The sequence below is a fragment of the Drosophila suzukii genome, chromosome 3 (genome assembly GCF_043229965.1).
Source record: "Drosophila suzukii chromosome 3, CBGP_Dsuzu_IsoJpt1.0, whole genome shotgun sequence".
Classification (NCBI taxonomy): Eukaryota; Metazoa; Arthropoda; class Insecta; order Diptera; family Drosophilidae; genus Drosophila; species Drosophila suzukii.
The window spans coordinates 85,997,774-86,025,212 of NC_092082.1; the positions used below are offsets into that span (position 1 = coordinate 85,997,774).

Consider the following 27,439-nt stretch of genomic DNA (forward strand, 5'->3'; position numbering starts at 1 on the left):
TTTCAAGCAGCCCTACAAAGAGTTTTAACTGGGTATATGGGATCGTTACTCGATAAGCAGACTTATATTATATTATATTGTTTTTATGCTCATAGAATATATAGATCTTTGGAAAATGTAGAGTTAAGTACTCCAGTAATACGATTATAATTACCTATTATTTTATTGTAAAAAAAAACACTTAAAGATCTTACGATTTGAATAGAATCTACATTACAATAACTCCGGCCATGCTTATAAATAAAACCCTTAAGAAAAAACCTCCTCTTTAATCGGTTCCAATTTAACCGAATCTAGAACGTCAAGAACTTTCACCATAAACATTAGGAAATCGATTTTGTATCAATAAAACCCATTCGTTCAGATCAACATTATTTCCGCAATATGTCCTCGCAAAGTGCAACGAGCCGCAGTACAGATACAAAACAGAATGGAAAGTTGGCAGTACAGTCTGGACCACTCAATTTCCATTATGTCCTGCACTTTCTCCCAAGGCTGCGAAATCCCGCAATAAAATCAGCTACTGCGAGTGGAAAACTTTGCTGGAAAGTTGCCAAGTTTTGCCGGTTAGTCGAGTGCACTTGTAGGCGAAACTTGGCGCAAAGTTCTGTGCGCTCCTTGTAATCGCTTAAGCCAATTACACGAACTTAACCTCAATTTGTGTATAGAAATTGAAGAGGCAATAATGCCCACCTTTTGTCATTATTGTCACTCATTTAAAGCAGCTTTGGGCAAATATTTGCACAGTACAGCTGGTCGAGTTTCCTGCCAAAAGGATTCTTTAGTCTGTTGCAAAATTCAGAATTACTTCTTTATGCCTGGCCGAAACTGAATGCCATTAGCACGAAACTGACCAACACCCACTTCCTGTTATCTAACTACCTGGTTGTCAGCGTTTTCATCTCCCCTCCTGCGACCTGCTTATTTATGCATTTTGATTTTGTTAAAAGCTCGTCGGCCACGCCCACCTGACACCTTTCGCTGATTTCGCTCTAACTGATTGCAGCTGTTTCATAATTTCCACAGTTCACAACTTTTGCAAAGAAAATTATTTTCTCTATGTTAAATAGAATTTTCACTTCTTACAAAGTAGCCAGGAATTTGTAAGGAAATGGGTAAAAGGATACTTTGGAGACTGGTCAGCAGTGGGAATTCTGCTCTAGTTCCTGCCACACCTAAGAGGGTTGAGTTTAAATGCGACAAGAAACCAGTTTCCTTCAAACATATTATATAGGTTAATAAGGATAGTAAACTCTGAGACTTGGGTGCTCTTGTTGAGTGCTTGGTATTTTAATTAAGGCATTTCATAGTGAGTAGAAATTATATTCTAAAATTATAAGTACACCCATGAATAGAACATTGTTTAATTATAAATGCAAATAAATAAAACTTGGCTTAGAAAAAGTTAAATTTCTTCCTTTAAATCACAACACTTAAATAGAGCTTTTCCCTTACCACTCCTTTGTAACACTTGGTATCCCTCTTCACTCTTTTCAGCAGAAAGTGCTTCCATGCGGCCTACTACTATCTGGACGATCCGCCACACCACCCGAATGCCCCGCAAGTGGACTGGGAAGTGCCCGTGAAGATCGGCGATGAGATCCGCGCAGCCGTGCCCGTAAACGAGTTCTCCAAGCACGTGGCTTCCCTGCATGCCGATGGCGATATTGGTTTCAGTCGGGAGTACGAGGCCATCCAGAATGAGTGCATCAGCGATGATCTGCCCTGTGAGCATTCCCAGCACCCCGAGAATAAGCGCAAAAATCGATATCTCAACATCACAGCCTGTAAGTACAAGTTATATAAATCATAGTTAATAGACTTGATGCTTTTTATGACAACAAACTTTGTACTGTACTTAAACTTTAATGGTTTTTATTTTTTTAAGTTAATTATAGTGTTGCTTACTGACGAGTAATTAATTTTCTATACACAGATGATCACAGTCGGGTGCATTTGCATCCCACACCGGGACAAAAGAAGAATCTGGACTACATCAATGCCAACTTTATCGATGGCTATCAAAAGGGGCATGCCTTTATTGGAACCCAGGGTCCTTTGCCCGATACCTTTGACTGTTTCTGGCGGATGATTTGGGAGCAGAGGGTGGCCATCATAGTAATGATCACCAATCTTGTGGAGCGTGGCAGGCGCAAGTGCGATATGTATTGGCCAAAGGATGGAGTTGAAACCTACGGAGTCATTCAGGTCAAACTTATCGAGGAGGAAGTCATGTCCACATACACCGTGCGCACTCTGCAAATCAAGCACTTGAAGGTGGGTTTTACTTATTAACTTTCATATAAATAGTTTTTAAAATTAATGGTTGTGTTTTTTTTAAATCCAGCTGAAGAAGAAGAAGCAGTGCAATACGGAGAAACTGGTCTACCAATATCATTATACCAACTGGCCCGATCATGGAACCCCCGATCATCCTCTTCCTGTTCTGAACTTTGTCAAGAAGTCCTCGGCTGCCAATCCCGCAGAGGCTGGTCCTATAGTTGTGCACTGCAGGTGGGTTAATATTTTTATTTATTATTTTACTCACATGATATCTAATTGATTTCCTTATTTTATAGCGCTGGCGTTGGTCGCACTGGCACCTACATCGTCCTGGATGCCATGCTCAAGCAGATCCAGCAGAAATCGATTGTAAACGTCTTCGGTTTCCTGCGCCACATTCGAGCCCAGAGGAACTTTCTGGTCCAGACCGAGGAGCAGTACATATTCCTGCACGATGCTCTGGTGGAGGCCATCGCCTCTGGGGAGACAAATCTTATGGCCGAGCAGGTGGAGGAGCTGAAGAACTGCACTCCCTACTTGGAGCAGCAGTACAAGAATATCATCCAGTTCCAGCCAAAGGACATTCACATTGCATCCGCCATGAAGCAGGTGAACTCGATCAAGAATCGCGGAGCCATCTTCCCCATTGAGGGCAGCCGGGTGCACTTGACACCCAAGCCGGGCGAGGATGGTAGCGATTATATCAATGCCTCCTGGCTTCACGGCTTCCGGAGATTGAGGGACTTCATAGTCACCCAGCATCCAATGGCGCACACGATAAAGGACTTCTGGCAGATGGTCTGGGACCACAATGCACAGACCGTCGTGCTGCTCTCATCCCTGGATGATATAGTAAGAAAACATGATTATTTTTAAATTTATAGATACTAATTTACATTTTCACTTCAGAACTTTGCCCAGTTTTGGCCGGATGAGGCCACGCCCATCGAGAGCGATCACTATCGCGTCAAGTATCTGAACAAGACCAACAAGAGCGACTATGTGAGCCGGGACTTTGTCATCCAGTCGATCCAGGACGACTACGAGCTGACGGTCAAGATGCTTCACTGTCCCAGTTGGCCGGAGATGTCCAATCCCAATAGCATCTACGACTTTATCGTCGATGTGCACGAGCGCTGCAATGACTACCGCAATGGACCTATTGTCATTGTGGATAGGTGAGTTATAAGGGGATTCTTTAAATGTCATTCAATGAAGAAGTCAGGATCACAGTTCATTCTAAAAATGGTTAAGAAATTTAAACAGATATTAGTCTTTTTTCAAATATATTTTTAATAATTCTGAAAATTCTCTTTATAGATATGGTGGTGCCCAGGCGTGCACCTTCTGTGCGATCTCGTCGCTGGCCATCGAGATGGAGTACTGCAGCACGGCCAATGTGTACCAGTACGCGAAGCTGTATCACAACAAGCGACCCGGGGTGTGGACATCCAGCGAGGACATTCGCGTCATCTACAACATACTTTCATTTTTGCCTGGCAATTTGAACCTGCTGAAGCGCACGGCGCTTCGGACTGAATTCGAGGATGTGACAACGGCCACGCCGGATCTCTATAGCAAAATATGCAGCAATGGTAATGTTCCACAGCATGTCATACTGCAGCAGCAGCAGCTGCACATGCTGCAGTTGCAGCAGCAACACCTAGAGACACAGCAGCAGCAGCAGCAGCTACAGCTACAACAGCAACAGACAGCACTCCATGAGACAGTCAGCACACCAACAACCGATACTAATCCAAGCCTCTTGCCCATTCTGTCATTGTTACCGCCCACAGTCGCTCCACTGTCCTCCAATTCATCCACAACAACACCACCACCAAGTTCTCCAATACCATCCCCACAGACCATCCAAATGTCATCGCCATCCGACCTGTCCCACCAGATTTCACCCACAGTCGCCAATGCAACATCGCCGGTGGCAACGGCTACACCGGCAACTGCAACACCAACGACTCCAACGACACCAACAACAGTCCTACCTATAATACCTACAATACCACCACTCGCATCCCCGAACAGTTTAACCCTTACTAATGCCAATTTCCATACTGTTACTAATAACGCTGCTGATCTGATGGAACACCAACAACAACAAATGCTGGCCCTGATGCAACAACAAACGCAACTGCAACAACAATACAATACGCATCAACATCACAACAACGTTGGTGATTTACTGATGAACAACACGGACAATTCACCAACCACTTCACCAACGATCATCAACAACAATATTAATAACAACAACGTCACAAACGCAGCAGCGACAGATGCTCAAAACTTAGATATTGTAGGCTAAACTAAAGATAAATTTACAGAGAGAAATTAAATCATTTTATAAATGTTTAAATATAAATATTTAAATTTAAATTTAATCCGTACTCTTACGTATACATAGCGATGTATTTATTAACGTTTAAGTCGTTTAAGTGAGAACAAAGCGTCTAGCGCCTTGTCCATAAATTATTCATTTGCCGTGTAAGCTCATTTTTTACTTTAACTTATTCCCCTCAGTTGTTCCCTAAACTATTATCTACATTATTTTGTCTTTCTGTAATTTTTTATACATCGGAAACCTAAGTTTTTATAATCTCTATTTTACCTACACTTAGTCACAAGGAAAAGAAAGAGTCAAAAACAGCAGTAAAGAACAAAAATAATCGCAAATCTAAAAATGGAAACGTAGCAAAATGCACAAATTGAACAAGTAGAATTAAATGAAAAAGAAACATATTTGTCTAATCATTTATATACGCTGATTAATATATAAATAACGTTAATGCAGGTTAATTCTGCACACACTTGTGCCATGATTTTTTAAGCTCCTACAAAACTCCTATTAAAGTAATAATTATTAGTTGAATTACCGAAGTAACCTAGTTGATTGAGCACTTTTTGCATTTCGAATCTATTCAGTGTCCGTCCTAGTATCTGTTATTGTTTTTTGCCTTCTTATCAATTTGTTCCAGTTAAATACACTAAAAAAAAACCCACAAGCAAAACATAGCTAAAAATTAATTGCGAATTTAGTAGGCAAAGAGAAGAATTATTGGCAAATATTCCGAGTTACCAAGCACTTTACACGGAGCACATAACCGCCACTCCTTCACCACACATCACTGTAAATCCCAAAACAAAACTAAATAAGTCACAGTTTCCGCACAAAGCACAAGAGCATCACGAATAAGAAAAATTGTAAATATAAGCTTGGTCCAGAAAACCAGACTCACCCTTCTGAACGAGCTAAAAATACTGTAAAAATAAGCTTAGGCCAGGAAAACACTGGAATAACCTAAGATCCATCATTCTGAGCATGCTAAGAACATTGTAAAAACTAAAGTAAGCAACGGCGACAACTAAGTGTAAATCTAAAAGTAATCGCAAGCAAAGTATTATTAAAATATACAATTCATGTGAAAAGTGAGATAAAATGAAAACCCCAATGAAAAACTCAAGTTTAAGATTTGTTTTTCTCTAATCGATGCACAGGGTGTTACCGTATTTGAAAGACCCCGAACAACAGCGTAATATTAATCTGTACAGTTCTTAAAGTTAATCTCCGATGTGGATAGGGATTAAAACTAAAGTTAGCACTCTGAATTGCCATAGCTATGCCCGTGTGTGAGTTGGCCAAGGAGATGTATAGTTTGGAATTGTCCAGATGTAGTCAGATATATCTCCTCCACCCCAAAAACACACAGCAGTAGAGCGCAAGTAATTTAGTGAATATTTTTACATTTTATATGTAAAGTATTAATGGAAAAAAAAAACATAAGAAACGATAAACAACATGTTTTAAAGACTGGTTTTTTGTACACTTTAACTTGAATAAGCATGTATACTGATTATGTAAATGAACGAATGTCAAAGGTCCTTCAGTTTCCTCTTAGATTTATCCCGTGTCCACCCAATCGAATGTAGTCAGACTACTGGAGGATATATGTAGATGGTAGATGGTAGATGGGTTTGATTCGGGTGGGAGCACCCTTCAATCTTGATCGTATCAAAGCGAGAGCATTTCAATCCAATCATTTGTCAGCTGATACCAAATAGGCGGCTCTACATATTAACCAACTAATGACCAATTTTTGTGAGATTATGTTTCTTAGGCACTAACCCGACGTAGGTTAAGACCACTTATACGCTAGAAAGGCTTGTAAATTTCTCATACTGACACCGGCAATGGTAACAAATGCTTCATCTGTAATATAACAACAAGAATCATATTATTTCGATACAATATTGAGAACGAAAAACTATGCATTTTAACTGTTAAACACATAAATAGTAGCATGTACGAAGAAACTATAGGTGGATATTTCTATACATTATGTACATAATGTTGTATGTGTGTGGCGTAGGTCACAGCCAAAGAAAAGCTTAATCGACATCATTGCAAAGGAGCAATGGTCACACAGAGTTCTACAGAAATCCCCCAATTAAAAACTGCACACACTTTTCGAGCAAATGGAAACCTTTCCACGACTAAACTACCTTCACACATTAACTAAAGTAATTGAAAACGATACAAAACAACAGATACAACAGATTATCTAATTGACGGTGTTATGCAATTTATAAATGTGATGAATGTCAAAGTTAAGCGTAAACAATTAAAAGAAAAAACACATAAAATACACAAAAAAAAAGAAATATTAAAGAAAGATTCATAAGAAAGAGCTGAATGTAGCGAGAACTTAAGTAAGCATGCCCACGATTTTAGAGCTAAGCAAATAGACGAAAATAAATACCCCAGAGGCAGACCATAGATTTTAAAGAACGAAGAATTTGCCCCCCTTACAGACCCACAAAGTAGGGACTTTCCCGCAGCTTGTAGAGGCAATTGAGAGCAGGAGGATCCGATATCAAAATCGGAAAACGTCTCGCGATAAACAAAATTAATGATATATAAAGATATGTATGTATATGTATGTACACCTAAGCTACTCGTAAGCCAATGAAAAGTTGAAATGGACTAAAGATAAATGGAACAGACAAAATTGAAAGCGTCAAAATAAAGAACATCAAATTGCAAACTAACCCTAGCTGGGCGATCGTGTCTCCACTGTGAACTCCACGTGCATCAGGCCGAAATGGCTGCGGGGCAGGACATCCGGGATCCAGGTCAATAGGAGTCCATTGCCGGAATGATCCTGCAAGGTGGGGGGTTCATATTTTACCATTAGTTATGGGACCAGATGAGATCAAGTCTGAACTCACCTTTGGAGCCACTTCGAAGACTATCTTGACCATATAAAGCCTGAGTCTGGGGTAGACTATACGCTTTTTCACCTGACCTGGAATATGTTGTTCGGCAGCTGGACGCACATATGGCTTAAAATGACCGTCTGCATGGCGCTCGAAGGCGCAATCCAACTGCAGCCCAATATTTGTGGTATTGAATATGCGCTTTACGGTGTGAGAACTCGCGAAATGCCAAGTGTACTTGTTGAGGCCTTTGTATTTGCCCGATTCTATCACTGTAATCTTATCCAAGGGTCGTCGTTTGACGCCAGTACTGAAGCTTTTGCAGAAGTGTGAAAAGGTGTCCTATGAGGTAATATATAAGGATGGTAAGTAAAGTACAAAAACCAAGCTATACTTTCAACTTACCTTGTGCACATGGAAGTTTTGTTGAACTAAGCGCTTTGTTAGTGCAACTTCAGGAGTTTCTATTGGCTCGAATCTTTCGTTTAGCAGCTCTATCACATGATCCAGCCATGCTGAGTAGGATAAAGCTGGTTGAATCGAAGCATCTACACTTAAAGTATCCTTAACTGACGTTGCTGAAGCCGTTTTATTTACTATAAAATCCCTTTTGGCGGGCAAAGAGGGCTGCTTTACGGATTTAACTTCTGTCACAATTTCTGAGAACTTGACTGGCGTCTTTTTAACCACCGATATGGTGGCTAGCTCAATGGGCAGTTGATCGGTGACCACTGAAGGCGTGGTTTCCGTAAAAATGGGCGGAGCAGCTAGGATATTATACGATTCACTTATCAGCGGCAGTTCGATGTCCTCGCTGCAAATGTCTAGCTGATCCGTGGGCTGAAACTGATCCATAAGTTCTATGTTGCAATCGGTTAACTCAATGGGTTCTGCATAGACATCGCAATTGGACAAGAGCTGGGAGTCGTTGGCGTAGTGGATCAAGGCATCGTTGGTATTGGAGGTGCTGTGACTAGAAGTGGCCGCCTGCATGTTGTCCAGATTAAAGACGCCATCAGTGAGATCCGGTAAGGGAAGCTGTGGTATACAAAACAGGAAAGGGGTTAAAAGGCTACTAAAAGGGATGTATCTAAAAGGTTTAACCTACATCCAGCTGATCCCCGAAGACGAGAATGTCGACCTGGGGATCGAATTCATCTACCATACTCAAACTGAGCCTTAAGTCCTCGGTGGCAACGTCTCCTAGTGGCGTTTCCAGTTGCGAGGGCATCCAGAAGTTCTGCAAACCACTGGTGAAGTGGCCATAAACCCGTTTCCCCTGGGGGGAGCTAAGGATCCCGGCTAGAACTAGCAGCAAATGGTCACAGATCTCGTCCTGCATCACCAGGGAGTTGTCCGGTTCCACTATGATCTTTAATTTCCGGCAGGCGCAGGCGTAACTGCCCTTCTTTTTGGACAGGTTATTGGCCATAACGGTAACATGTAGCCGGGCGGCTGGAAAGGATTCGGATCGTTCGCATTTCACGGCGAATGTAGAGTGATTCAACCGCTGGACTCCAGGCAGATGCTCCTCTTCCTCGGCGTATTTATAGAGATGCCAGAGGTGCTGCTTCTGCTCCTGGTTGATGTTCAAGTTCCACAGGACCTCGCGGGACACCCGGTACACCTGGGCCTTTGGGAACTCCGTGCCCAGTTCCCTACAGGCCTTCACATGGACGCAATCGGAGGATTCACCTCCCGACTTCTTGCAGGACTCCACATAGCAGTCGGCCGTGCTGGACACCACTGCAGCATCAGGCTGCAGGGACAGGGTGACATCCCGTATGACCACAAAGTTACGCGGCTGTTGCTCCTTCTCCTTGGTCCGCAGGGAGTAGACAGTGGAGCCTGGCCGCAGGGAAACCAACTGCACGGCATCCAGGACGTTCCTACGCTGCGGACACTCGGTGTTCCGGCAGACCTGAGCCCGATTCCCGTTAATGGCACCACAGTGAACACACTTGCGAATGCCACGCATTATTTTTTACATTTCTTCAGTGGGAAATAAAATATTTTTGGGCTTTGTTATTTTTTGCACAATTTTGCCGGCTTTTGTTTTGTTTGGTGTAGAGTGACCGTTCGATTTATTGATGGAGTCAGGGATGGATAACATGTGTCTGATATAACTTACATTTTGTACTAATATTTATTTAAATTAAAAATCGAATACCATCTTAAAAACTTTATAATCAAAAAATGAATTTAATAACACGAATATTTTATCAAGTTTATGATATTACACATTTTTTTTAGTGTTCCGTAAACATTTTACATTTAGTTTACATACCATTTGGGTCATTCCAGCGCACATGTGTTTTGTGTCTTTGCCAGCCCTGGTCTGAGCAGCTGATTGTTATCGATAACTTGTTGGCAATTTGTATTAGAAAATTTGTTATTCAGAGTTTTAAATATTTATAAGAGATTTCCGCTAAAATGGCGCATCCTCTGGATGGCCAGCAGCGGACCCGTAAATATCCCTTTGTGAATATGCGGATTTCGGATCACACAATACTGGACACCATCGAGGGACGCCACAATTGCAGACTTTGCAATCGTTCCCGGAAGTTTTTCTGCTATAGTTGCTATATCCCTGTTGGAGAATTGGAGGAGGTACTGCCACGCCTTGAGTTGCCCCTGAAAATAGATATCATCAAGCACAAAAAGGAAATAGATGGCAAAAGCTCGGCGGTACATGCGGCTGTTTTGGCGCCGGAACACGTGAGGATCTATACTTTTCCGGATATCCCAGATTACCGGGAGGAGCCAGGAGTGGTTCTAATCTTTCCCAGTGCCACCGCCTTGACGGTTCCCCAGCTTTTCGAGCGGAATGTCCAACTGCAGATAGGCGATAACTATGGACTGCCAAAGGGCCATCATATGGGCACCATGCTGAGGAGGAGAATGGATGAGGTGGAGGTACATGAACCCCATTCAGGTGATCAGGAATCGCCCAAGAAAACCTGGACCCTAGATAACCTGCCCATCCGTCGAGCTGTTTTTATAGACAGCACTTGGAACCAGAGTCGTGGGATCTACGCAGATGAAAGGATTCGGAGTCTAAGAACCGTGGTGCTACAAAACCGACTATCCCAATTTTGGCGCCATCAACGGGGCAGTCCACGTTGGTACTTGGCCACCATTGAAGCCATCCATCAGTTCCTCCTGGAAGTGCACATAAATGCTTGGGGTCTGAATTGCGGGTATAGAGGATTGGACAATCTGGAGATCACAGACGGCTTCCATCAACTGGCAGCGCCCTTAAAGATAGACACCTGCATCGAAGATGTAGGTAGGATGTCCCCCTACAACGGACAATATGACAATCTCCTGTTTTTCTTCGCCAACATGTACGATCTCATCCACAAGTACTACGATCATAACGATCTAATATCCTACCGACGTCCCATCTAGTTTTTTAAGTGTATATTATATTGGATAGTGAGAAATACACGTTACTGTTGGCTAAGACTACTTCTTCTTCTTCTTGCCCTCATCCCCGGACTCGGAACTGGAGGATTTGGCATCCGTTTCGATGGGTTTCTGCCATTTCAGGGCATTACGGCGGTACAAGGGCCAGGGTGGAATGGTGATCTGAAAAGGGATAATAGCGTGTTATAAATGCGGCGGTTTGTGGTCAGAGGAACTCACCAAGGAGGAGAGCACGAATCCTGCTCCTAGGATATAAACAGTCTGTGAAAACTGCTGCACAAAGGCTCCGTAAATCAGGCCGACAATCCCGAAAAATGTAATGATGAACCGGGACCAACGCTCCGCTTTTCCCTGGCCGGCAAAGTCCTGTGATGAAAAGGTTTATCATATCACTATAGTTTAAGGAATACAAAAACATACCATATGTGTCTGAATGTCCAGCATTTTGTGCGGTATCTCTATTTTATCCTCCTAGTTTTCACGTAAACAATTTTTTGCGGCACGTCAGCGTTTAGTGATGTGAAAAAGCATTGATAACTTATCGATTGTTTCTGACGATAGTATCTAGATTTGCCATCGCTAAATTAATCGAATATATCCGATACATCATACCAACATAGCGGAGACATACACCTGAACTATCGCATGGCGCATTTTAAAAGTACCATCACTAACAAACATTTTTGAAACGGAAATTTTAAGATAAGAAAAACTAAAATCGCAATAAAATATAACGCCTGTATAATAAACATGCGAACAGATTCAAACCAAAATCTTAGCGCATAAGTTAACTTTGTAATGTTAAGACTAAAATGTACTTATGTCACATGGCTATTTAAAATCCAATACTTCTGTAGCACAACTAAAAAAACGAGTAGTACAAATATTGTCGTGATTTAATTAATCGTTCGTTGTTCATACATTTATTTGTACAATGCGTTTAAATGGCGGTTTGAACCGTGGACGTAATCGATGTGTGTCTACTAATAAATAAGTGGCGCTTCGTAAGGCTACGATTAAATATAAGGCGAATGTGCGGGGGATGTGTGTTTCGTTTTTGATACTTCAATTCCAATTTCATGTGGGCAGGATTATCCAGCTCCTGGCCTGGCACCTTTAAACTCTGGCGGCTTTAGTGCGTCGCAGATGAATGACATTGATCACGCAGATGATCAACCAGGCAAACAAAGCTATCCAGGCGAAAACCAGAGTGATATACAGACATGCAGCTGTGTTAATGCGTCCATAGCGCCTCCGTTCGTAGGAAACACTCTCCACCAAATAGTCCATGAAATCGAAGACGGCTGCACACGACAGACGGGATTTGATTACGGGCACTATGTTGCCCACACCCTGGATTTCCTTCAAAAGCGATTCTCTGTACTGCTTGCAGGTCACCTCAAATCCGTCGGTGAATATGGATGAATAGATCAGTTGGTAGATGGCCATTATCACCGAGATTACCGTGGCAGGGAGCCCTGAAAAAACATAGTTTTAAATTACTATTTTACAACACCAGGGTTCTTATGAACTACTCACAGTAGTAAGGAGAGAGACCATCTGGTGTAAGTTCGGACTCGGTGGTCACCACAATCATGTCGCCAGAACTATGGGAATAAAAGAAATAGCATAATTGATCATAAGACAATATTCTATTTTAAATAACCCTTAACTACGGTTTCTCAATCTACACAGTATACCATTTTTAAGAAACTTCTCCAGTGCTTAATTGATTTATTGGGGCATTTGGCACATTGCTGCGTTACTCATCCGCAGCGTGGTCATCATTAGCATAAGGCCAAACTGGACGCCCCATGTTGGCGAGCAAACAAATGCGGCAAGCCGATTAACCCCCACTTGACCCCCAGACACTCGATCGGAATGGGAACTCTTACCGCTGCCGGATGGTGGCCGTGCCCGCCTTGGGCTTGCCACGCCCGATGCACATCCGATATCCGTGATAGACGCCCAGCACGACGGCGAAGAGGAGGGGCAGCAGGAGCCCGTAGGTGGCAAAGTGGCAATAGGCGATGTTTCCGCCCTCGAAGCTGTTGTAGGTGCTCCTGCTGTGGAGCACGCATCCGCAATTGGTGTCCGGGCAGGCATTCAGGACGTATCGCCAGTGCGACCAGGCCACCGCCGATGAGATGCAGCAGAACAGCGAGGATACGATTGCCAGGGGGTACAGAAAGGACAAGGCTCGCTCCGCTGAGTACGACATCTTGGTGGGTCAGTGGATCAGAGAGCCTGAAATAAGTAATTTACATTAGAAATGTTTTTTGATACAAGATCTAAAATAAAATATTTAGCCATATAAAGATGGAAAATATACATATGCCTAGGCTATCTTTGGGAATCCATGGGGTAGCCACTCAATTGGGTAAGCCGTAATTAATTGGGTACTTTTCGAGCACTCTAATTCCACATAATTGTAATTACACCTAATTCGCTTACGACAATTGCTTAAGAGGAATTGTGTATGGTCAGGTTTTCTTTTAAACATTTTCTTAAAGAGGGGGAAGTACATTTCTATTATTAAAGACTTTTTTCTGCTTGCCATTTATATTAATAAGTATTAATAGGTTTTCAAGGGAATATTGAATGATTATTTTGAAACTGTATCATAAGACTTTAAACAGTAACATTTTCAAATCCGTGACCATTAAAATTTTAGTTGGTGCTCCTCTAATCGTAGCAGTTTTGCCTGTGCAATTTTAGAAAGATAGAAAGATCTTATTGCTTAAGCAAAAAAAGTATCTACAATTATTAAAAACAGTTTGTTTTGAAATGATATGAAGTTCTACAATTCGATAGGTTTTACAACAACAACTGTTTTGGGCGTCTCTCTTCAAAACACACACACACACCCACAAAACTGGTTGCAACGCGCACTGTACCAAATATAAACAAACTTAATTCTGGCTTTTGTTACTTTCGAATGCCAGTTGCTACGATCACTTTCAGTCGAATAAGGCAGTTAATTATTTAAAAAACTTCCTCTAATATCACATTTCTTACAGAACTAACTAATAAACAACAAAACTCCGCTGCTGACACATACACGCACACAGGCGCACTGCAGGCACACCTACGTTTATCGATATCACCGCAAGAGAGGGAGACAGAGATAGGCTCAGGTGCAACGAGCGAGGCGAGCAGCAACTGAACGGTTGGGCGGTGGAAAAACGACTGAAAACAACGGTTGTTATGGCAATGGCTTCTGATCAGAACAGCTTGGCCAGAGCGATGGTGCTTAAGCACGATATTAAGTGCGATATGTTTAACCAACCTGGCAACGCCAATCGTTCGAATTCAAATTTAACTTCCGTTACTGGTGATCGTTATAAATTAACCATTCACACTTTTAAATAATAAGATCTTTCACAATTGATTCACTCCAGCTTATCTAGTGCATAATATGTACACAGGTTTTTTTTGGGAATCGTTACTAATCCTAAAATAAAATTATTATTATTGGACCTCAAAATCTAACAATTTTAGCGCTTATCTCTTAAAGCCACGCATTTTTAAATACTTTTGAATTATCAAGAAAACTGGAACTGGGTAGTTATCAGTTTTCCCAATAACTTTGACAATTTTTGCAACCTCAGCGAAATAGGTGCCAATGGATGGCATATAAAATCGCGATTTTCCAAGGGGGAAATCATCAGTTTCCTCAAAACATCTAACCATGGCATCCCCACTAGTTTCTCTACTCCTCATCGGGATCTGCTGTCTGGCCCTCGTCCAGGAGTCCATGGCTGTGTGTTGCGCCACCAAGGAGGAAGTGACCTTTACAATGGAGAGAGGAAACTGCAAGGATGTGGGAGGATATGCAGTCAGTCGCGACACTTGCGAGCTCCTGATCTGCGCCGACGGACTGGCCCAGGTGGGCATGTTCTGTGGCCGGGGATCGTGCAACGTTTTTGGCTGCAACTGCGATGGCGGATGCTTGGAAGGCGACTGGTCCCGAACCTTTGCGGAGAGATACGAAATCTACGGAGTAAAAGTCATCAAGGTTAACAGGATGTCCCCTTACTAGAGCTGATGTATATGTATGGGCGTAGCAGCAAATTATGCCTAGATAGTTTTTGGTATTCGTGTGGTATCAGTAATCTTAGGCGTTAATAAATCTTGAATAAATATTTTTGCACATCAGAATCTAATAATGTAGCTCTTATCTCTTGTATTAAATGTATTGTTATAATGCTACATACATATTCAGTAAAATTGGAACTGGGTGCTAAGAGAGAGCATATAAGATCGCGATTTGTCGGGAAAAATTACCACTTATGTCCAAACATCTGGGCATGGCATTACCACTAGTATCTCTTCTCCTTCTCGGAGTTTCGGCACTCGTCAACAAGTCCGTGGCTGAATGTTGCACCCCCAGGGCCGAAGTCATTTATAAAATGGACACAGGAGACTGCAAGGATGTGGGAGGATATGGACTCAATAGGACAAGGTGCGAAATCACCATTTGCGCCGATGGAATGAAGAGAGTGGGCACATATTGTGGCCAAGGGTCATGCAACATTTTTGGTTGTAACTGCGATGGCGGGTGTTTAAGAGGCGAATGGACCCAGAGCTTTTTGTGGAGGAACTTGGGATACGGGATCGAAACCCTAGAGGAAATTCACTACTGGGGTGAAGGGCTATATTTCCCTCAAAAAATGAACATGATTATTATTAAAAATTCTGAACAAACCTGAATGCCTAAAATGTCTCCAAATCGAAAAAAATACCTCAAAAATGTTTCTTCAGATCCGCTGCAGTTATAGATGTTTAAGTTTTGTATGAATATTGAAAAATAAATTACTATACAATGTATTATTTTGAAAATATTAAAATAATCAGCAAAATGAGATAAAAACAGAGTCTGTTCCTGGTTTAGTCTGTGCTCTGTTTTTGTACAAATAAACAGTGGCTACAAAATCAATAATAAATGCGAATTTCAATCATTCTCTATTTTTAGCTTTATTTTATACTTTATGCTCCTTCTTTGAATCGGGGACCTATCATTTTTCCCAATAGTTTATAGGTTCCCGGAACTCGGTGTCATAGTTTCCAGGTCACAGCAATTTGAACCCATATTTCAAGAGAAATGTTATTATTCGCCTCACAATCTCATAATCATTGAAACCGCATGCGTTTTCTGTTGTTTTTGACTAGATTCTAAATAACATACATATGTACATGCGTTTGGTAGGAATTATTTTATAAGAGGCATTACTAAATCCTAAAATAAAAACATTCCACCGCAAAATCTAACAATTGTAGCGCTTATCTCTTAACGCGATGCATTTTCGAATATTGTCTAACACTCATAGAAATTCTGCTACAATTGTTAAATCAGTAGAAATCGTTGGAACTGGGTAGTTATCAATTTTCCGAATAACTTCGGAAATATTTGCAACCTCAGCGAATTAGGTGCCGCTGTAGAGCATATAAAATCGGGAATTACCGAGGAGAAGGCATCAGTTACCCCAAAGCATCTAGCCATGGCATCTCCACTAGTTTCCCTACTCCTCATCGGGATCTGCTCTCTGGCCCTCATCCACCAGTCCGCGGCTGAATGCTGCAACTCCTGGGAAGAAGTGACCTATAAGATGGACAGGGGAGCATGCGAGGATGTTGGAGGAAATGGGTACAATCCCCACAAGTGCGAAATCACAATTTGCGCCGATGGAGTGAAAAAGGTGGGCACATATTGCGGCCAGGCATCGTGCAACGTTTTTGGCTGCAACTGCGATGGCGGATGTTTGAGAGGCGAATGGACCCAAAGCTTTCTGCAAAAGAACAGGGACTACGGAATTGAAATCCTAGATGTTGTCAGGATCTCCTTTTAAATCCATACAAGTTATGTACACATGTAACTTTTTATTATCAGCTTTGCTGGAAAATTAATTTTTCAAATAAATTTGAAAATGAAACAGCTCAAAAAACATTTAAAAAGTGTTTATAATAACTGATCTATAAAATAGCTAAAATTATTATTAAAAGAAACATTTGAGAAATTTAATAACAAATGTATTACCAGTAAACCAACTATCCAATAATTTTAAAACTATTTCGGGGATACACTTGTATTAGGTATTACTTTTACTGTTTGTCTCAAAGGGAGGAATTTGTTAATGATTTCAAAACAACTGGTTCTTTCGGGTCTATTTACAATTGATGTGAAAAACAACATACATTTTTTGCAACACCTTTTATTTGAAGTTAAAATCGAGAAATTGAATTTCTTCCCATTCCATGTGCAAAATGACCCCGAAAAGTAAGTAGTATATATTTTTTATATTATAGTATCTGTTCCCCAATGATCGGTCACGCCCCCTAGAGAATGGCCCCCCTGTTGGCCGGTCGCCATGGGAAAACATTTGCCATGTCTATGTCTGCCGACTGCGCCAAATGACGCCTGCACTCGCTCTTTGTACAGAGATCGCCCCCTATAACCCCTCCAAACCCCACAAATCTGTAGAGTACGACCAACTAGCCGAGTGGATTTTGGCATAAACCATTTTCCGCGGACGCCTGATTTTCTCAGTTGCCAGAGAGTTGTGGAGCCGTCGAGAACGCGGAAAATTTCGCCCATGTAATGCCTTAAAACCCATCGATTTTCGCCGGATTCTTGCATGCAATTTGCCAGTAATTTGCCATCGAAAAAGTGAAATCGCCAAGTATTTTCGACCCCCCGCATAGTTGTGCGAAAGTTACGAAATTGCATTGTTTTTTTCGGTGATTTTCGAGCGTTGTACTAGCATCCTCACCAATTTGCGACCAGAACCAGGCGAATCGGACTATAAATAACCCAGGCAAAGGGTGAACAAAATTTTGATGTGTACTCGCAAATCAAAAGATCCCAAAAAAAATGTTCACTTAATTTTGCATAATTCGCCTGTGCCATTGTTGTAATTTCGCTATTTTAATCAACTGACTGCAGTTCGAAGCAAGGCAACAAGTAATTAATTAATGGCTTTTGTTCTCGTGCTCGTTTATTTGTAGAGTGTGTCTAACAATTTTCTTTGATCAATTAATCAAATGGGTAATTATGTGTTTTTGTGACGCTTTTAACCCAACTTGGATATTTAATTTGCTAAGGAATGGCTTTATTAGGCATTAAATATATTTAATTTTAAAATACTTTTACATTTTTAGAATTTAATATTTGATTTAATTAGGTAATCTAAAAACCGCATAGAATTCCACGTGACTAATCGGGGAAGCCTCGTAGAAATTGCTTATCTCTTGAATGAATGCTTGCTACTTATAGACTTCGCCTGCGAAATATTCCTACAACAACACAAACCGGCGCCTGTCTGCATATTTCCCACAGATAGAACTAGAACTACACGGGTCCAGAAAAACCTTATATATTATACAACAGAAGACACAGAAAATTTCCCGGCTGATCCGATCCAAGAGTTAGAACAGTGCCCACGATGGATAATTGGAATGTTTTGGCAGCGCAAACCTCATCGCAGGCCATCGGACTTCATGACTCGGGGGTGGTGAAGACGAGACTGGTAAGTGCTATTAGAGATATAGTAAACAAAACAAACCCAGCCGACCGATCGCGTATATATAGAAGTCTTGGCAACAAACAACATGCGTTTCTATATACCTTGGCTGACACTGAGAAATAAATCGATCATTAAATGTTAGGACAACCTTATAATAAATATATAATCTTCAATCTATAAGAACTAGAGTAAAACTACATTACTTTTTGGTAAATGTATAAACTTTTAGGAATAGGAACATTACTTTTGTTACTTCAGTAATAGCACAATATAAAAATGCCGTCTAAAAGTATGCTTTAAAAAGCAGGACATCGTTTTTTGGGATTTATTCATAGAACATTGTATTCAAAATAAATTGTTGCATACTTTTACTCACATTTATGGCATCCCTGGCTATAAGGAATTCTATATTGTATATTGAATGATTCTCAAAGTGCTCCACCGGGTGGGTGGTTCGGTGGTCGGGTGGTTCTGGGAGAGTGCGTAAGTGGTGCGGGGCCTATGAACAGCTGATGCATCCGAGACAGATCTGCCACTGCTCTCGTTACTAGCGCTCGTCTATAAATAGGACCCTGGTTCTCTTGAGTCTATTGCCTGGCGGTTCTTTTGGAGATTCCGATGGCGATGTCGATGGGAATCCGTCTCGCAGTAGCGCGAAAGTAGCTCAGTCCGACGGATATTCAGCTGGCAGGCCAGACCACGCGTAGTTTCCTCCGTTTTTACCTATATTTTATATAAGCAAGTGCTTTCCAATCAGCTCTATATACCCGAGTGGCCTAAGGAATGGATATTTCCACCGATATCTGGGGTCAGCTGGCCGTCGAGGCCTCGCAGGTTTACCTGTCCGATGGCACAGTTCGCAGTCCCTTCGCCGATACGGTACGAGTTTTCAATATTACTTTGAGTCCTCACTCGATTTACCAGATACCAGGAGAGATATTTCTCTGTAAAGAAGAGAGAGCTTTAAAATACACTCAAGCGAAAAATATATAAAAAATCGGAGGTGCCATATATTTATATATGTTGAACTATATCGAACTTGATCAAAACATTTGGTCCTAAGAGAACCAATAACTTTGTTTGTATTTAATAGCTGTTAGAAATTAAATAATTATTCAAAATAAATCTTAAAATATTAATAAATTTATCTATATAAAATTTAATACACAGAACGAGTAAGGGAAGAATGAGTAATTCTTGAAAGAAATAAACACCAAATAAATCAATTTTTAATTACTTTTTCCTGTGTAACTATACTATTTGTCTTGCCCACAGACCATCGAAAAGCTACCCGACAAGGTGCTGCTGCACATCTTCTCGTACTTGTCGCACCGGGAGATCTGTCGCCTGGCCCGGATTTGTCGTCGATGGCGGCAGATTGCCTACGATACCCGTCTCTGGAAAAATGTATCCTTGCGGCCGGAGGTCTCTGGTTTGCATGTGGGCTCCCTGGAGATGCTGCTTCAGCTGATATCCGTAAGATTTGGTCCTACGCTGCGCTATATTGAGCTTCCCATCGAGCTGATCACGCACACGGTGCTCCACGAACTGTCTGCCAAGTGTCCAAACTTGACACACATGCTGTTGGATTTCTCCACAGGTAGGTGCTTGTAGCTGATTTTGAATTTAATTAAATAGTTATATATTTTTAGCCATGCAGCTGCACGATTTCAGCGAGATGCAGGCCTTTCCCACCAAGCTCCGGTACATGTGCGTCTGTCTCTCCGAGGTGATCTTCATGGAGGGCTTCATGCGCAAGATCTACAACTTTATCAACGGACTGGAGGTGCTCCACTTGATTGGCACCTATGAAAAGTGCGAGGAGGAGGAGGAAGAGATCTACGAGGTCATCAATGTTCACAAGCTCAAGTCGGCCACTCCAAATTTGCGGGTGATCAATCTGTACGGCATCAACTTCATCGACGACTCCCACATCGATGCCTTCAGCTCCAACTGCATCCAGCTCGAGTGTCTGGCTGTTAACTTCTGCAACAAGGTCACCGGTTCCACTCTGAAGACCCTGATCCAGAGATCCAAGCGCCTGACCTGCCTGCTAATGAATGGCACCAGTTTGAAGTCCGAATTTGTGATGCAGGCAGAGTGGGACAAGTGCGCCCTGCAGGAACTGGATATTACAGCCACGGATCTTTCGCCAGAGTGCCTGGTGGATATGCTAACCAGAATCCCCAGCTTGAAGTTCTTATCCGCCGGACAGATCAATGGATTCAATGATAGCGTTCTCAAACAATGGATGGAATCGGGCACTACCAGGTGGGCTAATATACAAAGATTTTAGTTATTAAGTGAAATTTTCTCTGTCGAAATACTATATTAATATTACCCTTTCAGATCCCTTATTTCCCTGGACTTGGACTCTTCAGACAACATCACGGATGAAGGTCTCCTGAAGTTTATACAGCGTCAGGGTCACCAACTGAGCGCCTGTTGCCTCTCCGGAATGCCCCACATCACAGATCAGTTGTGGATGAGCATCCTTCCCTTGCTGGGCAACTGCAAGTAAGAGATTTTATTAGTAATAAATCTATAATGTATAATATTTGTATCCTACCCTTTAGGATCATTGTCATGGGCACTGCTGAAAAGTTGGGCGTCAATATCCATGTGGACCAGCTGATGGACACCATAGCGTCGAACTGCGGCAACTTGGAGCGCCTGGAATTGCGATGGGATCCGGATAATCTGCGATTCTCCGACAAAAGCCAAAAGGCCATTGATATATTGCGTGTGAAGTGTCTCAAATTGCGATGCATGGTGCTCAGGTGGGTTTCCTTCGATTAATTAGTTATTACATTTTAATAAGAATACTTTTTTCCAGCGATGGCCGCTATTACGAGACGGTTAAAGCCAATTTCGAACGTGCCGACCGTATCACCGTGGTCCGTACTACCACCTGTTGTCGGGTGTCACCTTATCATCTGCTCCGCAACTACAATGATCTGATTTTCAACTGAGGCATAATGTGGGCTATACAATGCGTTTCAAAGCTTAAAGTTGGATGAAAAAAAGGCAATTAAAAAATAGATAAATTCAGTTAATACAGAAGAAAATTAATATTTTAAAATCTTACAGTTCTGAAACACACTGTGTATCGGGTTACTATGATTGTTAACCGAAATCCGATTACCCACATCTCTAGTCAAAAGGCAACACAACAATTGTTTCTGTGTGTTTTCACTTACATTAGACTGTTTTTAATGTTTTCTGTATTTTCCGCTTCTTTCGTTTAATTACATTAAATCTAAATAAACGTACGTAGGTAATTTAAATAAAAAACAAAACAAGGATTTTCTTATTCAAGTTATTTTTACATTACAAAATTATACAACTCAAATCGTTTTGCTCTCATTTTTCATCTGTGTTGATTTCGTGTTATGTTTTTAACTAGATTACTTGGTAACTTGATTAAATCATTTTCAGACTTCACCACATAAAATGTTTGTTTATCGTTCTTGTTTTTTTTAGTTTGTTTTCTATCCGCTGATGGTATTTTTACACTGTTTTTATCCGCTGCAAACTTAGGGCTAATTTTTTTTGTGTGTGTTTCAACATTTTTGGATCATCTTTTTACCATAAACTTAACGTACATAGATCTCTGGTTCAATTATCGTCTCATTATCGTTCAGCGCGCTATTATATGCATGGTATATAATTTAATTAAGCATGGCTGCGTGTTTTATTTATACGTAAATGTCTGTGCCTATGAGGATCGAAGGTGTGAGTGTTATTTGTCGTGTTTTTTTTTTGTTTTTGTGTTCTAGGGAGTGTGTGTCGTTGTGTGATAGGAATAGATTGCTCTTTAAAGGAATAGAGAAGCCTTGGATCGCTACAAAGATTTGCAATTTTTACATAAGTACACTAACACACAGTACATTTCCAAGTAGTAAGATATATAAGAAAAACAAGGTACGCCGAGCGCTCCCGTTCCGATCCGATCCTATTACTGCTGGTCCTGCGACATCCGGAACATGTGCGTCGTATTGCTGGCCGCCGCCGTGGCCACAGCAGCAGCCGAAGTTGCCGTCGGCGGAGGCTGTTGACTGGATGCTGAGATGTAGCTGCCGTCACTGCTCTCGCTGGCGTTGATTCTTTGAGTGGCGTTGCTGGAAACGTTGGACAGAGACCTCGCCTCTGCAACGGCTGCTGCGGACTCCACAATGGCCGCTGCTGCCTCCAGTCCGATCACCGCTGCTGCATTGGAAGAGGTGGCGGCGGCCTCCGGCACCTCGACTGGAACTCGCTCTGGAGAGCGTCGCGGCGCAGCAGCGATGTTGCCGTCCTGAAAGACGAAGAGATAAGTATTATTATCAGTAAGAAATGTACAAATATTGTAAGTAACAACCCTCAGAAGCAAAATTAATATATTATATATTTTCCTCTAGCAGGATTATCCCCCCGTTTTTTACTCACGTCTCGCGGGTAAATACGAAGTGGCTGTTCAGCCTGGGCAACCGCCGCTGGCTCCGCCTCCTGTGCATTTTCCTCCGCCTTGTCCGTATACATCATGATCTCGTGGCACAAGGGGCAACGATCCTGGACATACAGCCACTTGCGCAGGCAGACGCCATGGAAGAAGTGGCGACACCGCGTGATCTTGGCAGAATACATTTCCTGGTTGAAATAGAAAGAAAGTTTAGCTATGGTGGACTGGATAACACTTCAATTAAATACCCACCTGATAGCAAATGGCGCAGACATCGTCGAATGCCTGCAGCTGGGCAGGAGTTGCCTCCGGCAGGGAAGAGATCTTGTGGACAGCCGAACGCCGCTTCATGAATACCGACCATCCCGCCCGGGCCTCGCACCAGATATTAAAGTAGGCATGGATGCACATCATGATCGCTCTGATGGCGCCGCCTGTAGCATTTTGGGCTATCAAGTTATATTTATCGGTACACAAAATCAACCAAATAAAAATATTACATGCACACACAGAACAGAAAAGCTGGACGCGGACAAGGTGGATTCGAGATCCGGATCCGATGCACAAATGCCAATGAAATGCGGCGATGGAATCGCTTACTCATGTGTTAATGTAACAGGGACAGGGGACGCTGCACGACGACTTACCCGATTCGAAGATTAGGATCCAAGCACCGTTGATGAACAGCAAGATGCCGAAACAGAACTCCACGGAGTTGCCAAAAGCACGCACGTAGTACAGGTAGTCGTCGAGTTTCTCCCAGAAGAACTGACGGCGGGCGTCCAGCAGGAAGAGCGTGTAGGTGGCCAGCGAGACGAGCACCTGCAAAAAGATGTATGATAAGTTAATCAGTGTTTCGTTAGAGAACAAATTTTCACCCACCTTGACGATCACCTCGACGGAGAAGGCGGTTACCGCCAGCAGCCAGGTTGATATGGATCGCTGTGACCAGAGGTAGTATAGCAGGGATACGGGCATCACCACGAGGAAAGCGCAGACGGTTAGGGCTCGCACATGGCGTTTTCGCGAGGGGTTCCGGGCCGCACTTAACGACATCAGAATGGGCGAGACGATGTTGTGGAGGAAGTGCAGCAGAGCGGTCATCAGCAGGCACAGATTACGGCACAGCCTAATGAAGCGTTTGTCCGGCGACAGGGAGGTCAATCCCGTCTGCAGAGCAAGGATGTAGAATAGCACTGCCGAGACAGTTCCCAGCGACTTCTCCTCGTCGTTGTCGTAGGTCAGCAGGTACCACTGAAAGCCGCGTCCGATGTAGTGGCAGATCATTGAGATGACGCCGGTCATTCCCAACACCGCCGTCAGGGTTTCACAGCCATCGACGAGCAGCTTCTGTGTAGCCGGCATTAGTTCCAGGGCCTCCTCGGACTCGGTCGTGGCCAAAGCATAGCCTCCTTGAATGATTCTATAAATTTAAAGATATAATTATTTTACTATGTTTTTAATAAGTTAAGTCAAGGCCAGATGAACTGGTTACCAAAGCTCTAATTAGATATAGATGGTGACTAATGGCCATGTTCCACTGGCACATTTACAATCTAGGTAAATGCGTAAATTAGAATGTTCCATGGCCTTGATTAACATAAATTATTGAACCACTTGTGAGACCCACCTGATGGTCCAAAAAACCCTCAAAACGTTGGGCACATTAAGCCTTTGCCATTCATTCTCTATGAGCGCCGACAGTCCAAAGTTGGACACAAAGTTCAGGGCGTACTGATAGCCGTTGTAGACCGTACGACTCGCCTCCATGGCGCTGTGCATCAGCGTGATCTTCGTGAGGACGATAGGCGTAAATCCCGCCACCACTGGCAGCTGTTGCACAATTTTTGGCGGCAGTGGAAGCATGGCCACCAGAATTGGACTAGCGAAGATGATGGGCATCGATTTCTGGAGCATCTCGTATCTCGGACCCAGGTGGATGTAGGCGAACAGCATGCCCATGAACCACTGGGCCATCAGATGTGGCGCCAGCGACATGACCACCCCGCCCGAATCGAGTAATCTCGTGGTGTTGAGCGACATCAGATCCTCCAGTATGCTGGGACTCCGCTCCATCAGCGCCAGCGCACTCACATTCGACCAGTAGGACAGGAAGGTGAGGCCCAGTGAGGTGAGGAACATGTAGACCATCACCAGGTGGCGGGTCCACAGCATGAAGATGCAAGCGGCGGACAGGAAACCTGAAAACCACGCAGATAATGAGTCAAGTATTTACGTTTTAGTGGTGTGCAAAGTACGCCCGATAAGCGGCCCTTGGAATTTCAGATGGTTTCGTCAGCAGGTCGAAAAAAATGAACTTTGAATAATTTAATTGACTGTGTTTACGTTTCTAGTTTTATACACGCTTTTAAAAAAGGAAATTGTTCATTCATGTGTATGTGTATCAATTTGTAAAACTTTTCTTTGTAACTTAGTATATTAAAAAAAAAAATTGGCATTTCATTCAATTCTGCGAACATTATTTACTATTCAGAATGATAATGCTAATTAAAAGTATGGTCAAGAACTGTATGATAATTTGTTATCTGCCACTTCTTTACTATCTATTCTAATTTCAATTATAAAGAGCGCGAAAAATACTTTTTACTTGGTAACAATTGTAAAGTTAATAAGAGCCTAGCGATCGAAGGCCCCTATAAAAACAAATAAAAGTAATATTTAATTATCGAAGGCCCCTATAAAAACAAATAAAAGTAATATTTAACATTCATATTTCAGACCCATAAGATCTTGTATATTGGATCGTGTGTAAATATACAAATTTCTCAAATACTAACTTATAGAGCTTCAAGACAAGCAATGTAACCATGAAATTCGGAACCCATTTTGCAGTTAAACCAGGTTTCTGCTACCATGACGTGTATGTGCCATCTCAAGAAATGTTTCTAGGTGACCCTTGTGGATGACTCACCGAACAGGCAGATGACGAACTTGACCGTGGTGATGCTGAGCACATCCGCCAGCGTTTGGTCCTGGGACAGTTCGTCCATGACGGTGTTGAAGACGGAGCTGAGCATTCCGTGGCTTTTGGCGGATCGGGAGGCGTTCTCGATGGTCTGTTCCAGGGCAGATTGAGCGGATGCGGCGGAGGACATTTGGGCGAGACCATCACCTGAGCCGAGGCCGAAGAACTCCTTGATGCTGGCGAGGGGATTCTGGTTGGATGACTCTGGTGGGGATTCCGTTGGCGGGTCTATGCTGGCACCGGCCTTATCCTTATCCGGATAGAGTCGCGTGGGCAGGCCCATGCCGATTTTCAGGATCTCATCGATGACCATTATCGGCGGAACGCGCATCATCACGTCCACCAGGCCGAGAACCTTCGTCCTCACGGACATGGTTGTCGTGGTATTATGGCTACGGCTCTCTAAGCCCAAAACTATACTGATCCCGCGTGACTCGGCACTAATCGCAAAAAACCAATCAAGCTCCAATCTGCATTTGTTGTGGATTTCGCCTTCGTCTTGGATTTCGCAAAAAAAAAAAAGTAAGGGGAGAATGACGATTTGGGTGTGTGTGAGTGCGCTCGTGTGTGTGTGCCTTTCAGCAGGTGCAAAACTCCCGCTGGTTAGCCCTAGAAAACCTAGTGTTTAAAGGTAGGTTTCGTTTCGATTCGGCAGGTTCGTCGTTTATCCTCCGCTTTGCCCACACAATTCTCCTTCGATTTAAACTTTACACTTTTTCACAATTGGTTTTTGTTTTTCTCCTCTGCTTCTCCTCCTCCTTCTTCGACCCAGCTATCGATTGGCGCGGCCGCCTATCGGCTTTGCGGCCAGTGCTGCCCAACGAATGCCTTTCGCCCTGCTATCGATAGTCCGATCCAGCTGTCTGCTTGGCGCTCTTCCCGCGATTTTTGAATTGGTGCTGGCAATCAAAGAGTGTGATGGCGCGTGTTCGTGCGTGTCGGGCGGGAGTACTGGAAATTTTAATTCATTGATTTAAAAAAATATTTTGTAAAGGGTCAGGCCTAGCCTTCTGGGCGATAACAATTAGATTTCGTATTCACTTTAATTTTCACTTTCTTAATCGATGTGCTGATAATTCTCGAACAAATGATAGTATAGGTGAACAACAACTACAAGCAAAAAAGATTTTTTGCTGGATTTCCTGAGATCAATCAATAATGTAATATATATTTTGCTTTATTTTTGTTTCCCCTCACGATTGTAATAAGAGATAAAGAGGAACCTTAGGGGCTGACCATACATAACCTGTCAGTCAATTGATAAAGCCTGTGAAACAAACAAATCTCAATAAATTCATTACATGCGGGGAGGGGGAGCAAGGAAACATTTTTAAGATTTCATAGGATATACATTTTAATATTTAATATTAAGGCTATAAATGAATGTATTTCTAAAAGTTCTAAAAAGTTTTAAGGCCACAGTAGCTATAGCTACAATGAAAAAGCATAGGCTATAGGTAATTTCTCAATTGCCTTTTAGCCTGAGAATAAATAAATAAATAAAAAAAAATTTCTAAAAGTTTCATAAAAACACCGTTATATTTAAAA

The 27,439-nt window shown here is 42.4% G+C and overlaps 9 protein-coding genes across 16 annotated transcripts in view; 5 read left to right on the forward strand and 4 right to left on the reverse strand.

Annotated features, from left to right (window-relative positions):
* Ptp99A (Protein tyrosine phosphatase 99A) overlaps positions 1-5,759 on the forward strand; it is a 138,407-nt gene extending 132,648 nt beyond the window's left edge. For 3 of the 5 annotated variants that reach the window (XM_036818816.3, XM_036818817.3, XM_036818819.3), the window contains 6 exons: positions 1,498-1,787; positions 1,937-2,277; positions 2,348-2,514; positions 2,580-3,135; positions 3,193-3,461; positions 3,604-5,759. In XM_036818816.3, the coding sequence (XP_036674711.3) occupies positions 1,498-1,787; positions 1,937-2,277; positions 2,348-2,514; positions 2,580-3,135; positions 3,193-3,461; positions 3,604-4,603 (2,623 nt within the window). In that variant the 3' untranslated portion in view covers positions 4,604-5,759. The remainder of the gene's footprint in view (positions 1-1,497; positions 1,788-1,936; positions 2,278-2,347; positions 2,515-2,579; positions 3,136-3,192; positions 3,462-3,603) is intronic. The other 2 variants (XM_036818818.3, XM_036818820.3) reach the window with 2 other exon arrangements.
* A 249-nt stretch (positions 5,760-6,008) lies between these two features.
* Positions 6,009-9,597, reverse strand: LOC108010735 (uncharacterized protein C2orf42 homolog). The gene is made up of 5 exons (XM_017075663.4): positions 8,621-9,597; positions 7,918-8,550; positions 7,525-7,854; positions 7,346-7,457; positions 6,009-6,505 (listed from the first exon to the last, which is right to left on the reverse strand). The coding sequence occupies exons 1-4, from the start codon at positions 9,488-9,490 to the stop codon at positions 7,347-7,349; spliced, it is 1,944 nt and encodes a 647-aa protein (XP_016931152.4). The 5' UTR covers positions 9,491-9,597; the 3' UTR covers positions 6,009-6,505; position 7,346.
* Positions 9,598-9,884: 287 nt separating this feature from the next.
* On the forward strand, positions 9,885-10,978 carry LOC108010731 (tRNA-uridine aminocarboxypropyltransferase 1). The gene has a single exon (XM_017075660.4). It carries the CDS (start codon positions 9,946-9,948, stop codon positions 10,921-10,923), a length of 978 nt encoding a protein of 325 aa, XP_016931149.4. The 5' UTR covers positions 9,885-9,945; the 3' UTR covers positions 10,924-10,978.
* Positions 10,921-11,492, reverse strand: Spase12 (Signal peptidase complex subunit Spase12). The gene is made up of 3 exons (XM_017075661.4): positions 11,362-11,492; positions 11,161-11,307; positions 10,921-11,103 (listed from the first exon to the last, which is right to left on the reverse strand). The coding sequence occupies exons 1-3, from the start codon at positions 11,383-11,385 to the stop codon at positions 10,981-10,983; spliced, it is 294 nt and encodes a 97-aa protein (XP_016931150.1). The 5' UTR covers positions 11,386-11,492; the 3' UTR covers positions 10,921-10,980.
* A 327-nt stretch (positions 11,493-11,819) lies between these two features.
* Positions 11,820-14,169, reverse strand: LOC108010725 (uncharacterized). The gene is made up of 4 exons (XM_036818742.3): positions 14,034-14,169; positions 12,837-13,188; positions 12,481-12,548; positions 11,820-12,419 (listed from the first exon to the last, which is right to left on the reverse strand). Exons 2-4 carry the CDS (start codon positions 13,160-13,162, stop codon positions 12,058-12,060), a joined length of 756 nt encoding a protein of 251 aa, XP_036674637.1. The 5' UTR covers positions 13,163-13,188; positions 14,034-14,169; the 3' UTR covers positions 11,820-12,057.
* A 446-nt stretch (positions 14,170-14,615) lies between these two features.
* On the forward strand, positions 14,616-15,015 carry LOC108012212 (protein Diedel-like). Its single transcript, XM_017077507.4, has one exon. It carries the CDS (start codon positions 14,633-14,635, stop codon positions 14,981-14,983), a length of 351 nt encoding a protein of 116 aa, XP_016932996.4. The 5' UTR covers positions 14,616-14,632; the 3' UTR covers positions 14,984-15,015.
* A 1,392-nt stretch (positions 15,016-16,407) lies between these two features.
* Positions 16,408-16,835, forward strand: LOC108012213 (protein Diedel-like). Its single transcript, XM_017077508.4, has one exon. It carries the CDS (start codon positions 16,443-16,445, stop codon positions 16,788-16,790), a length of 348 nt encoding a protein of 115 aa, XP_016932997.4. The 5' UTR covers positions 16,408-16,442; the 3' UTR covers positions 16,791-16,835.
* Positions 16,836-17,492: 657 nt separating this feature from the next.
* Positions 17,493-21,527, forward strand: FipoQ (F-box/LRR-repeat protein FipoQ). 3 transcript variants are annotated; one of them, XM_070997017.1, is made up of 7 exons: positions 17,493-17,902; positions 18,215-18,467; positions 19,740-20,064; positions 20,117-20,735; positions 20,814-20,981; positions 21,041-21,244; positions 21,301-21,526. In XM_070997017.1, exons 2-7 carry the CDS (start codon positions 18,384-18,386, stop codon positions 21,434-21,436), a joined length of 1,536 nt encoding a protein of 511 aa, XP_070853118.1. In that variant the 5' UTR covers positions 17,493-17,902; positions 18,215-18,383; the 3' UTR covers positions 21,437-21,526. The 3 variants fall into 3 exon arrangements, with proteins under 3 accessions (XP_070853118.1, XP_070853119.1, XP_070853120.1); XM_070997018.1 differs by having other exon boundaries at positions 18,278-18,467; XM_070997019.1 differs by lacking the exons at positions 17,493-17,902; positions 18,215-18,467 and adding an exon at positions 19,233-19,343 and having other exon boundaries at positions 21,301-21,527.
* Positions 21,528-21,640: 113 nt separating this feature from the next.
* On the reverse strand, positions 21,641-26,731 carry Trc8 (TRC8 ring finger protein). 2 transcript variants are annotated; one of them, XM_036818309.3, is made up of 7 exons: positions 25,838-26,731; positions 24,536-25,106; positions 23,788-24,328; positions 23,553-23,727; positions 23,158-23,354; positions 22,893-23,093; positions 21,641-22,761 (listed from the first exon to the last, which is right to left on the reverse strand). In XM_036818309.3, the coding sequence occupies exons 1-7, from the start codon at positions 26,262-26,264 to the stop codon at positions 22,423-22,425; spliced, it is 2,451 nt and encodes an 816-aa protein (XP_036674204.3). In that variant the 5' UTR covers positions 26,265-26,731; the 3' UTR covers positions 21,641-22,422. The 2 variants fall into 2 exon arrangements, with proteins under 2 accessions (XP_036674204.3, XP_036674205.3); XM_036818310.3 differs by having other exon boundaries at positions 23,158-23,339; positions 25,838-26,730.
* Positions 26,732-27,439: the final 708 nt, after the last annotated feature.